General features: G+C 42.7%; 1 protein-coding gene and 1 pseudogene across 2 annotated transcripts in view; one reads left to right on the top strand and one right to left on the bottom strand.

The window, feature by feature from the left end:
- Nucleotides 1–7,435, bottom strand: part of eloa (elongin A) — a 78,170-nt gene extending 70,735 nt beyond the window's left edge. For both annotated transcript variants that reach the window (XM_070899146.1, XM_070899147.1), the window contains exon 1: nucleotides 7,341–7,435. In XM_070899146.1, coding sequence (XP_070755247.1) covers nucleotides 7,341–7,415 — 75 coding nt within the window. In that variant the 5' untranslated portion in view covers nucleotides 7,416–7,435. The remainder of the gene's footprint in view (nucleotides 1–7,340) is intronic.
- Nucleotides 7,436–11,941: 4,506 nt separating this feature from the next.
- Nucleotides 11,942–12,060, top strand: LOC139280353 (5S ribosomal RNA; annotated as a pseudogene).
- Nucleotides 12,061–13,959: the final 1,899 nt, after the last annotated feature.

Below are 13,959 nucleotides of genomic sequence, written 5' to 3'. Positions count from 1 at the left end.
ATAGTTTAGGTGAGTGGGCAAATGCATGGCAGATGAAGTATAATGTGGATAAATGTGAGGTTATCCACTTTGGTGGTAAAAACAGAGAGACAGACTATTATCTGAATGGTGACAGATTAGGAAAAGGGGAGGTGCAAAGAGACCTGGGTGTCGTGGTACATCAGTCATTGAAGGTTGGCATGCAGGTGCAGCAGGTGGTTAAGAAAGCAAATGGCATGTTGGCCTTCATAGCAAGGGGATTTGAGTACAGGGGCAGGGAGGTGTTGCTACAGTTGTACAGGGCATTGGTGAGGCCACACCTGGAGTATTGTGTACAGTTTTGGTCTCCTAACCTGAGGAAGGACATTCTTGCTATTGAGGGAGTGCAGCGAAGGTTCACCAGACTGATTCCCGGGATGGCGGGACTGACCTATCAAGAAAGACTGGATCAACTGGGCTTGTATTCACTGGAGTTCAGAAGAATGAGAGGGGACCTCATAGAAACATTTAAAATTCTGACGGGGTTAGATGCAGGAAGAATGTTCCCAATGTTGGGGAAGTCCAGAACCAGAGGTCACAGTCTAAGGATAAGGGGTAAGCCATTTAGGACCGAGATGCGGAGGAACTTCTTCACCCAGAGAGTGGTGAACCTGTGGAATTCTCTACCACAGAAAGTTGTTGAGGCCAATTCACTAAATATATTCAAAAAGGAGTTAGATGAGGTCCTTACTACTAGGGGGATCAAGGGGTATGGCGAGAAAGCAGGAATGGGGTACTGAAGTTGAATGTTCAGCCATGAACTCATTGAATGGCGGTGCAGGCTAGAAGGGCCGAATGGCCTACTCCTGCACCTATTTTCTATGTTTCTATGTTTCACAGATGTTTCAATGAAGGACCCGATATTTCATCCTGAACTCCAGTTGAAGGGTGGAAGATGCCTGTGCGTGGATTTTTTTTAAACATGTGGTGACCATTGCACATCAGCCACCACACGGGCTTGACAGAGCTAGGCCTTTATCCAGTGGCAAGGGTTAACCAGGACGACTGGAGACCAGCTCTGCTGCACGGATCTAGAGCGCACACATATCACAATGTGGGCAGGCCCGTGCTGCCCCTGGGCCCTCGGCTCTTCTGGGCCCCGTACCCTCATTTGCCGCACCTCCACCACGATCTCCCGCTGCACCTCCACACCAAACATTCACCGAACCTCCACCACGGTCAACCACCGAATCTCAGCCACGATCCTTCAACACTCCTCTGCCTCGATCACTCGCCGATGCTCTTGCCCAAGCTCCAAACAGCCGTTACAAGCTTTAAAACGGATCTGCTTTTTAAAGGTTTTGCTCCCAAGTCCTTGTGCCCATTTCCCATCATCAAGAGAAAAGCAAGCAGTCCGAGCTCTCCATCTATAACACTTCAGAACTAGCCAAGGGGCAACAGCAGCCCCTCTCCCTAGAACAAGTCACTCTGCCTTCTCTCCAAATGGATGTAGATAATTCCAAGAGGTCTGCATCTATGAACAGATACTTCCATCCATCTAAATGGTATAAATAGTTTTAATGACCAACTATACAGAACTATTTGCCTTGTAGACTGCAGGAGAGGAGCATACAGCTTGATCACTCAGTGCAAAGCTTAAAATAGCTGTTTACTGCAGAGTACCCGGGGTGCACTCCCAAGAAAAACAAGGACCACCAGGCATTGGGTGTAATGCAGGCCTCGACTTTTACCACTCACTCCAGTTACTCACACTGCTCAAAATGCAATAAACTCTCAACAGAAGAAAACACACAGACAAGGGGCTCAATTGCCCCCAAAGCTGTTTTTGGCGTATTTGAAGAGTTACGCCCGATTTTTTGGGGCCCCAAGTACGCCAAAAAAAAATGTTCTAAGTTTACCCGTTCGATTTCTTCATTTTGGCATGGCCTAATCGGTCCTTTAGTTTTGGAGGTGGAGCCTTGATCTGCACCAAAGAGATCAGGCTGCCGTAGTAACCAGGGACTGTGTCTCTCTCTCCGAGAATGGGGACCAGACAGCCTTCAGGTGGGGTTGGAGGTAAGTTGCTGCTTTGTGGTTTTTCAATTCTTTTACTGTGTGTCCAGACACCTGCTGCACTGATTTCCTTACTTGCGCCAGTTTATTTAACTCTCTGCAAGGGTTTTCTGGAGAGCCCACATACACTGGCCAAACGTCCATAAATGACCAGAATTGGCGCGGGTGGCTGGTTACGCCCCCTATGGCTGAAAAAAAAAACTGACCTAAAAAAATCGTAACTAATGGAGTTACACTGGTGCAAATTGATTGGGGAAACTCTGCTGTTTCAATTTAGGCCAAAAAGAGCAACCTGCTCCCCCCCAAAAAAAGGCACAAATCACTGGGGAAAATTGACCCCAAGATTTCTATAACTTAGGTGTGCCTTTCCACATGGAGAAGTCTCAAAACAATTGCTATTTCAAACGGGAAAGTCTATGAGGTATTTCAATTTCAAACAGGAAGACATAGTGATAATTTAAAAGTCTTGATAAAGGCAACCTGGTTGTGAGCACATTAACATATAGGGTGAGATAGTGTCATTCCAGTCAATCCCCAGTGTGAGCGACATGGATCGGAGTTAATCGAGAAGAAATTAAGGAGTAAAACTGAGGCACTTGAGGATAAAGTCATTCAATCAAGAGTGCTCTCATGCACCTCCAGGCAGCCAAAAAGTAGGAGTTAAGGGTAGTTACTCAGACAGGCAAAAGATGCAAAGTGGTATTTCACAAGGTGCTGGAACGGCTGTTGTTTACCATTTACATAAACGATTTGGACTTGGGAATCAGAAGTACAATTTCAAAAACACCAAATTGGGGACTATAGTTAATACTGAGGAAAACTGCGACAAAATACAAGACAACATTAATAAACTTGTAGAGTGGGCTTGTAATTGGCAAGTGAACTTCAATATGGACAAGTGTAAGGTGATACATTTTGGTAGGAAAAATAAGGAGGTCACATACTCCTTGGAAAATAAGAGTCTAAATGCAGTAGAGGAGCAAAGTGATTCCATGGGTATAGATACACAAATCACAAGTAGTAGTGATAGATGAATAATTCCATTAAAACTCTCCACATATTTAAAAAAGGTTATAGAGACACTGAAGAAGATGCAAAAAAGATTTACAAGAATGATACCAGAACTGAGAGGTTATACACATCAGGAAAGACTGAACAGGTTGGGACTCTTCTCTCTAAAAGAGAGAGAAGACCAAGGGGTGACCTGATAGAGGGCTTTAAGATTATGAAAGGGTTTGATAGGGTGGATGGAGAGGAAAAATAAATTTAAAAACTTTTATTTATATAGCACCTTTCACAACCTCAGGACATCCCAAAATGCTCCCCAGCCAATGAAGTACTTTTGAAGTGTCGTCACGGTTATAATATAGGAAAGGTGGCAGCCAATTTACACACAGCAAGCTCCTACAAACAGATATGACCAGATAATGTGTTTTTGTTATGTTGATTGAGGGATAAATATTGGCCAGGACAGCAGGGATAACTCCCCTGCTCTTTTACATCCATGAGCGCAGATGGGGTCTCAGTTTAACATCTCATCCGAAAGATGTTACACAAAATGTCTTTACCAATAGAGTGGTTAGAATGAGGAACTCACTACCACAAGGAATTGTTGAGGTGTATAACAGATGCAATTAAGGGGAAGCTAGATAAACACATGAGGGAGAAAAGAATGGAATGGCACATGACAGTACAAGTATAATCTTAGATTTGCTTATGTATTTTTTTTGTCCACACAAATGCACCTCCAGGAGATGTCATTGGATGGCAATCAGAGCAGGAACGTAGCAAGTGTCTCTTTCCCAACGTAGGGGTGCTGAGGCTGTAGTTCCCCAACTACCACCCACCGTATCAACGAACTCCAACACAGTTAGAATCTTGGGGTTGAACCTGTACCTTTCCTGGTCTGTCATACCAAAGCTACTCACTTACTTAACCAGTTGGGCCAACAGGGAAGTATTGCCAAGATCAATTAGGTTTAATAAAAGAGTGCATGCCTTACCAATTAAGCAGGAAACCAAGATTTTTGCAGATTGCCAACAGGAAATACTAGCACAATCTTGCATTTCAAAAAAAACAAAAGTACCTTGCATAGATTATACAAAGTAGGAGTGATTGGGGATCAGAGGATGCACATCATCTGAACCCCTACTGTACACAGATCTGTCATTTTCTTCTAGCTAGCCAGTTGTCTGTACACATTACTATACAGTTAAATGTTGGAAAAACAACCAACTTTCCAAGAAAAAAATCCCATTAAGAAACTGGAGAGAATGGAATAATGCAAAGGAATTTTGTGCATGGACCAGGTAGACGTTTGTCTAGACCCCACCTACACAATCTAAAAAGGGAACTGTCATTGGAACACAGCTGCAGGAGGATCCCTTGTGTACGAGTATTCACATGTGGATAACTATTGAGCATTTATATTTAGAAAAGTATCCAATAATAAAAAGGGAACCAAACAATGTTAAAACCCTTGATTGGGTACTTTGTATTGTGCAGAATTGAAAAACTGGTATCACAAACTAGTCAAAATATTTTCACACTGCATAGAATTTATAAATACATATATTTATTCTCTCCTCCTAGCTATGGCATTCATTACCCCCCAGCCAAGTAGGCATAAATAAATTTGCTGAGGTTTTGCAATACCTCTCTGAAATCAAGCAGTATTACGAGGGGCAAGACTGGCAATGGTAAGAAATTGCAAACCAAAAAGGAGCTTGCATATACCCTGTATCACATCTACAGGCCATCCAAAAGCACTTTACAACCTACAGATTCCCCAAACCCCCCCTCCCGCCCAAAATATAGTCACTGTTGTTCTGTAGACAAACACAACACCAATATGCACAGAACAGGGTTCCATAAACAGCAAATAAATGACTAGATAATCTATTTTTGGTGGCTTTGATTGAAGGAAGAAAGTACACCATGAAAACCAGAAGAACTCACTGCGCTTCTTCAAAAGAAGAAATGAAAACTTTTACCTGAACAGGCAAACACATCTCCGTTTAATGTCTCACCAAGCAATGAAGCATTTTCAATACTCCACTGAGATGTCAGCATGTGCTCAGGTCCTAGGTTTGAACTTGAACCCATAATCTTCCGACTCAGAGACGCGAGTACCAAATGAGCCAAGCTGACCCCTCTCCTTCTGGGAAACATTCAGCCTCCACATCAGGTTAACTTAGGCTACACACCAAGTCTGGGAGTCGAACCTACAATGTCCAACATGGGTACAGGAGCGTAGTGTTTATGTTACTGGACTCGTAATCCAGACAATGCAAGTTCAAATCCCACCATGGTAGTTTGAGGATTTGGATTTGAATTCAGTTTAAGAAAGGGGGGAAGAAAGAAAAAAGAAGAAAAGAAAAAAAGAAAAAAAATCAGGAAATAAAAAACTGGTATCAGTAAAAAAAAAATGACCATGACATCATCAGATTGTCATAAAACCTCAAAGGGTTTATTTCATCAATGTCCTTTAGGGAAGGGAACCTGCTGTCCTTACCTGGTCTGGCCTATATGTAACTCCAGTCCCATGCAAACGTGGTTGACTATTAACTGTTTTCTGAAGTGGCCGAGCAGGCCACTCAGTTGTAGCAAAACACTACAATAAAGGCGGCCCACCACCACCTTCTCAGAGACAACTAGAGGTGGTCCATCAATTCTGGCTTTGCAACACCCACATCCAGAGACTGAATTATAAATATATATATTGTTTCATGGAGGAAATACCAGTCTGACTATTCAAAATAATATAGCAGTCAAAATCCCCCTACCCACCCCCACGGCACATAAAATCAGTTAACCAAGCATCACATTTTCTTGTCTGAAATGTAATGATTCAAGACCCTTTACAAATTACTGATATTTCTCCAAAATGGCCAGCTGGTTTTAAGCATAGATGCAGACATCTTGAAAATCTTGAAAGTACACTTTGGCTCCAAGTCCAGCTGTCCCACACAGCAGTGAGGATCAGGGCTGAGCAGAAGCAACAACATGATCACTATAAAATGTTACTATTTCAATGGCAGATTAAGGTCAGTTTGCATTAAATTTCTCCAGGCCCAATTTGATTTTTCTGCCCTATTTTACAGCACCTTGTGGCAAAGCAGGGCTTATACATGCCAATCTGCATCAGGATGCAGTCTGCACATTCTGTATTTTAGGTCAGAAAACTATTAGAACATTGTGTCATGAGGCCTGACTCGAATCAAACCAGACACTGCAACTTCAGAGGGGATCCAACTATCAACATTTTCTGACAAATAGAAACCCCCTGAAATAAACAAAGTCCCACCAGAGAATCCAAACTGAAGACAGCAGTGAAAATCCATTGTAACATTTGCAACACAGATCTTAAGAACTTAAAAAATTATCTTTATACAGAAACTTCACATTCTGCCACATTTCAGACCAGTCCCACTGTGGTAAGGTGCTATTATATCACATCGCCTCTCACTTTCTCTAACCAAAGGACAATAGCCCTTTAAACAGAGCAAGGATGGTGTGCCCGTTTGCTCTGCAATTTTGATTGAAGAACTGGAAGCACTTGTAGAACGAAATAATTCAATACAAACCGAATCAACAGAATTCAAATCAACAAGCTTAAAGAGAAAGTTCCACACCAAAATAAAGTACTATTTATGCATACTACACCCTTTATACATAACTGCCATTGCTTTTCAAAATCCACAAAAACAGCAATATACAGAAAATACCTGTTTGCATTTTGTACATTTACAGTAATCACTGCCTATCATTTAACAATTATTCATTACCCATCTCTAAAAAATAATTTTGAATTAATGCCAGCAAAAAGTCTAGATGGTTCCTGATGATTTGTAAAAAAAAAACTAGTATTACACTGAACTGTCAAAGTGGCAACAACACATTTCTATTCCCTTAAACTCACTGCCTACATTTATTTTTAAAAATGCAATCGGGCTTCCTGAGAGATTCAAAGAATGCAATGTCATCACTTTCCTACACCACACAGAGTGGAGATTCTTATACACACGTATTATACGTTTTTATAAATAGAAATTGAATATATAAAAAGATAATCAAACAAGCTCATTGACACTTGGAATTAAAGCTAAAGGTCCCAGCCCACGACCCCTGGCCTCTGACCCGGTGGCTTGATTGAATATTGATCAATACTCAATGGATCGATCACTGGTTTCCCAGGTGTTAGTCAAACGCCTTCCCGTGGTGTAGATTTATTGCCCCGTTCCTGGAGATTTCGCCCCACCGCCGATGCCCGAGCTGATTTCAAGGCCCTGGAACCGGCTATTCTTTACCTTCTTGGGTTCCTGGGTCTCTGACAATCGAGACTGCAGCTTTAAAACCTGCTCCTGTACCCCGTCAGCAGCCATGATCCACCGCTTTTGGCCCAGCAACCACCCGGAAGTACTTACACGCATTCAACCTGGAACTGAATGTGCGCCCATTGGAGTTAATATACCGTATTCACTATCGCCATCTTGTTTTGACACGTGGATCACCAACTTCCAGCTTGTGGAAAAAATCGGTTGGGACGCTGTCAAGAGTTCATCATATAGCACCACAAAAAATACATGTAAATAAAATTATAGAATTTCTAATTCCCATTAGACTAAATAGTGTTGGTATTAACACAGAATAGTACAGTCGATTTGAACGTATTAATTTTATATTAAAGCTTGTTTTAATAGGAATTGTTCTTATAAATACGTTCATATTTTACCACTAATGACTAATATGAAACGTCATATATAGTAAATTGTTATTAAACTATTTTATTTTAAGTAGAGTAAGATATATACTACAGATCTGACTGTTATTTGATTTGCGGGACATGGAAAATTATACATTTGACATACATAACAAACTTGCTCAAGGTTAATTATCTTAGATCATTGGGATGTATTCTACCTAAAACTCTATCTAAAGGAGAAAAAAAGTCTTCTAAAAACAAAGTTATTAATAGGAATCCTGATACAGAGATTAATAGGAGGCTCACAAATTGACCAACTTGCTTTGAAGAGAAGAACGTGTTCTCAAGAAGATTGATCTTAAGGAGACGAGGCTGGTTTGTGTATATAGAAACATTATATATCTTCATGTGAAAAAACCTTTTTTCTCCATACATTTCCCCCCAGTTTATTCAACTCTCTTCCATTTCTGTCAGGCGTGGCTCAATGAGTAACACTCTTGCCTCTGACTCAGAAGCTTGTGGGTTCAAGCCCCACTCCAGACACAAAAGTCTAGGCTGACACTCCAGGGCAGTACTGAGGGAGTACTGAACAGTTAGAGGTGCTGTCTTTTGGATGAGACAGGTGGACATAAAAGATCCTATGGCACTTTTTCAAAGAAGAGCAGGGGAATTCTCCCCGATGTCCTAGCCAACATTTATCCCTCAATCAGCATAACTAAAATAGATGATCTGGTCATTATCACATTGTTGTTTGTAGGAGCTTGCTGTGTGCAAATTGGCTGCCACATTTCCTACATTACAACCATGAGTACAATTCCAAAAGTACTTCATTGTCTGTAAAGCACTTTGGGTCATCCAGTCGTCATGAAAGGCACTATATAAATGCAAGTCTTTCTTTTTATTCTGAAGGTGTTGGCTCCTACCAGGAATTGGGTTCCAGGGACACCAATGCCCTGCAGTACCTTGCCCAAATGAGCATTCTCTATGTGTGAGCCTAGGTATAAAGGCAATTTACTGCACATGTCATAGTATAGCCCAAGACTTGTCCCTCATCTGACAACCAGACCTGCACACTTCCAGCAGTGGTCAATGGATAGCAATGAGGAGCGGGAATCCTGGAAGATTGTCCCTTCTTTAACCTAAGGACATTGGCACCAATTGTAGTACCCCTATTACCACCCAGCTGAACTTAGCCAACTAAGCACAGACAGGGGAAATCAAACCTGGTAACCTACTGGTCTTTATGGCTCAGCTACCACATGTTTCAACCAAATGCACCAATAGCGATCCACAAAGTAAGTTTATAAATATTTTTGAATAAATGTAATAATTTTCTTAATGCAATACATAACACACAAAGAAAAAAAAGATTCTGAACATTTAAAATTGGTTGCAAAATAGTAATGTAGCCTAAACCTGAAACAATCATTTTAAACTGTGATAGAAAGTACATACACTCAACTAAACATTCGAAGAAAATGAGTTCCCATAGAGTGCAATGAAGACATAACCTTGGGGTAAATTTCATTTATTTTACAATTGTCAAAATCTGATCTAATTTGATATTAAATGCAACCTTGACTCAGCAGGTAACATTTTCCCCACGACTTGAGCAATTGGTACATTGTCAGAGGACCCATCCTTCAGATGAGATGTTAAACTGAGGCCCTACCTGCCTGTTCCAGTGATTTAGGTGAACATAAAAAAATCCATGTCACTACTTAAAGAAGAATGGTGAGTTCTCCTAGTGTCTAAGCCAAAATTCTAACCTCAAGGCACACCAGCTTGTTCGGTAACAGATTAAATAGTCATTCATCTGCTGACTGTTTTGTAAGATCTTGCTCTGCACAAATTGGTTGCTGCATTGGCTACATAGCCAAGGCCTCTCCACTTCAAAGTAATTCTGTCATGTATGTACATGCTGTTTGTAACCACCAGATGGTGTAATTGTTGGAGGCCACTGAGCAGCATGCACATGGTGCTGCTCTGGTATAAAAGGCCAGCAGTTCTGTAAGTCAGGCACTTTGGGCTGTAATAAAGCAGAGCCAAGATTGTACCTTGTTCAGTTAAACAGTACTCAGTTTGTACCTTTATTGCATACATAACATTTGCGGACGAGAATACAAGAACCTTTGTTTGCAAAATGAGCACAATTGGACTTTTAGAGCGATTCGTGGAGGGAGAAGATTGGGCAGACTTTATGAGTCGTTTGAACCAGTACTTCATGGCCAACAAAATGAAGGGGATTGATGATGCAGATTGGTGCCGGGCCATGTTCCTCACTGTGTGCAGTTCAAAGATCTACGGTCTGATAAAGAATCTACTCATGCCTAGTGATCCAACAGAGAAAACGTACGAGGAGTTGTGTACATTGGTACGGGAGCACCTCAAGCCAGACGACGGCATCATTATCTTGAGATACAACTTTTATACACACCTTCGATCGGAAGGCCAGAGCGCAGCGGAATTCATTGCCGACCTGAGACGTCTAGCAGGACCGTGCAAGTTCGGGACGGTGTTGGCAGACATGCTGCAGGACTTCTTTGTTATCGGTATCAACCACGAGGTGATCCTGCGCAAACTTCCGGCGGTGGAGGAGTTGGATTTAAAAAGGGCCATCCAGATCGCTTAATCAGGAGTTTAAAGCAAATATCTGTGAAGAACCGAACCTCGCAAGTACTGTAAATGCGATTGATTCGGTATTCGGCAGAGCGGAACATGGCAGGGCCTATCTGGCTGCGTTCGCGAATGATTCAGCGTTCAGCAGAGTGGCACATGGCAGGGTCTATCCAGCTGCGTTCGCGAAACCTATGGCTGCCCAAAGTCCAGCAGCGGGAATGTAGCCAACTACTCCGTGTTGGCCTTGTGGGGGAAATCATCGGCACCAGCAGTGCTGATTTAAGCAATATAGTTGCAAAGGCTATCTGAGAGTGGGGCCTCTCCAGCGCAAGTGTCCGCAGATGAGCAAGCAAGCTGCGACACACCACGTGGAGGATGAGAGTCAGACTAGCGCGGATCTGGACACGCAATCCGAGATGCCAGAGGAGGAAGTGTATGACTACTCTTTCATAACCAAGAGTAAACCAATTTTGATTAATGTGAAGTTTAGCGGGATACCAGTATCGATGGAACTGGACACAGGGGCGAGTCAATCGCTCATGAACGGGAGGGCATTTAATAAGCTGTGGGATACTAAGACTGTGAGGCCCAGGCTGAGCCCTGATAACGCCAAGCTCCGTACGTAAACCAAAGAACTGATAAAGGTGATTGGCAGTGCAAAATTTAATGTGTCGTATAATGGTGCGGTTCACAAGTTACCGCTGTGGATTGTTCCAGGCAATAGCCCAATGCTGCTCGGCAGGAGCTGGTTGGCAAAAATTAGATGCGACTGGAATGACATAAAGGCATTATCGTCAGAGGAAGATACATGTGCCCCCAAGTATTGAGCAAGTTCTCCTCACAATTAGAACCGGGTATCGGCAATTTCACAGGAGCCAAGATGCAGATCCACGTGGACTCAGATGCAAGACCCGTTCATAAGAACATAAGAATTAGGAACAGGAGTAGGCCATCTAGCCCCTCGAACCTGCTCCGCCATTCAACAAGATCATGGCTGATCTGGCCATGGACTCAGCTCCACTTACCCGCCCGCTCCCCGTAACCCTTAATTCCCTTATTGGTTAAAAATCTATCTGTGACTTGAATACATTCAATGAGCTAGCCTCAACTGCTTCCTTGGGCAGAGAATTCCACAGATTCACAACCCTCTGGGAGAAGAAATTCCTTCTCAACTCGGTTTTAAATTGGCTCCCCCGTATTTTGAGGCTGTGCCCCCTAGTTCTAGTCTCCCCGACCAGTGGAAACAACCTCTCCGCCTCTATCTTGTCTATCCCGTTCATTATTTTAAATGTTTCTATAAGATCACCCATCATCCTTCTGAACTCCAACGAGTAAAGACCCAGTCTACTCAATCTATCATCATAAGGTAACCCCCTCATCTCTGGAATCAGCCTAGTAAATCGTCTCTGTACCCCCTCCAAAGCCAGTATATCCTTCCTTAAGTAAGGTGACCAAAACTGCACGCAGTACTCCAGGTGTGGCCTTACCAATACCTTATACAGTTGCAGCAAGACCTCCCTGCTTTTGCACTCCATCCCTCTCGCAATGAAGGCCAACATTCCATTTGCCTTCCTGATTACCTGCTGCACCTGCAAACTAACTAGTCTGAAAACGCCCAATCTCATCTGATCTTGGAAGCTAAGCAGAGTCAGCCCTGGTTAGTACTTGGATGGGAGACCACCTTGGAATACCAAGTGCAGTCGGTTTACCGTTGGTGGACTTTGAATCCAGCGATCCGAGTTCAAATCTTGGTAAAAGCTGACTCCAAAAGAGTTTCATGCACAAAGACCCCCAGGTCCCTCTGCATATCAGCATGTTGTAATTTCTCCCCATTCAAATAATATTCCCTTTTACTGTTTTTTTTCCCAAGCTGGATGACCTCACACTTTCCGACATTGTATTTCATCTGCTAAATCTTAGCCCATTCGCTTAACCTATCTAAATCTCTTTGCAGCCTCTCTGTGTCCTCTACACAACCCGCTTTCCCACTAATCTTTGTGTCATCTGCAAATTTTGTTACACTACACTCTGTCCCCTCTTCCAGGTCATCTATGTATATTGTAAACAGTTGTGGTCCCAGCACCGGTCCCTGTGGCACACCACTAACCACCGATTTCCAACCCGAAAAGGACCCATTTATCCCGACTCTCTGCTTTCTGTTCGCCAGCCAATTCTCTATCCATGCTAATACATTTCCTCTGACTCCGCGTACCTCTATCTTTTGTATGGCACCTTATCGAATGCCTTTTGGAAATCTAAATACATCACATCCATCGGTACACCTCTATCCACCATGCTCGTTATATCCTCGAAGAATTCCAGTAAATTAGTTAAACATGATTTCCCCTTCATGAATCCATGCTGCGTCTGCTTGATTGCACTATTCCTGTCTAGATGTCCCACTATTTCTTCTTAATGATAGTTTCAAGCATTTTCCCCACTACAGATGTTAAACTAACCGGCCTATAGTTACCTGCCTTTTGTCTGCTCCCTTTTTTAAACAGAGGCATTACATTAGCTGCTTTCCAATCTGCTGGTACCTCCCCAGAGTCCAGAGAATTTTGGTAAATTATAACAAATGCATCTGCTATAACTTCCGCCATCTCTTTTAATACCCTGGGATGCTTTTTATCAGGACCAGGGGACTTGTCTACCTTGAGTCCCATTAGCCTGTCCAGCACTACCCCCACTAGTGATAGTGATTGTCTCAAGGTCCTCCCTTTCCACATTCCTATGACCAGCAATTTTTGGCATGGTTTTTGTGTCTTCCACTGTGAAGACCGAAGCAAAATAATTGTTTAAAGTCTCAGCCATTTCCACATTTCCCATTATTAAATCCCCCTTCTAAGGGACCAACATTTACTTTAGTCACTCTTTTCCGTTTTATATATCTGTAAAAGCTTTTACTATCTGTTTTTATGTTTTGCGCAAATTTACCTTCGTACTCTATCTTTCCTTTCTTTATTGCTTTTTTAGTCATTCTTTGCTCAGGCTCAGGCAGGCTCATAAAGCTCAGGCAGTGCCGTATATCTTGAGGGAGAAGGTCGAAATTGAACTGGACAGACTCCAGCGTGAAGGAATCATATCACCGGTTGAATTTAATGAATGGGCCAGCCCCATTGTTCCTGTGCTGAAAAGTGATAGCACAGTCAGAATCTGTGGCGACTACAAGACTACGATCAACAGGGTTTTGAAACAAGATCAGTACCCGTTACCGAAAGCTGATGACTTGTTTGTGACGCTAGCCGGAGGGAAGTCGTTCACAAAACTGTACTTGACGTCGGCTTATGTGACGCAGGAGTTGATCGAGACGTCGAAGAGACTTACGTGCATTAACACGCACAAAGGACTATTTATTTACCACAGGTGCCCATTTGAAATTCGCTCGGCTGCAGCAATATTCCAGAGGAATATGGAAAGTCAACTGAAGTCCATTCCCAGAATCACCGTGTTCCAAGATGACATCCTGATCACCGGTCATGACTCCAAGTAACATCTGAACAACCCTGAAGAGGTTCTACTGTGTTTGGACAGAGTGGGACTCAGACTTAAATGCTTGAAGTGCATCTTCATGGCACCGGAGGTCGAATTCCTCGGGAGGAAAA

This window comes from Pristiophorus japonicus, chromosome 14, assembly GCF_044704955.1.
Source record: "Pristiophorus japonicus isolate sPriJap1 chromosome 14, sPriJap1.hap1, whole genome shotgun sequence".
Classification (NCBI taxonomy): Eukaryota; Metazoa; Chordata; class Chondrichthyes; family Pristiophoridae; genus Pristiophorus; species Pristiophorus japonicus.
The sequence above is the reverse complement of the archived record's forward strand: the minus strand, read 5'-3'. Positions and strand labels throughout refer to the sequence as shown.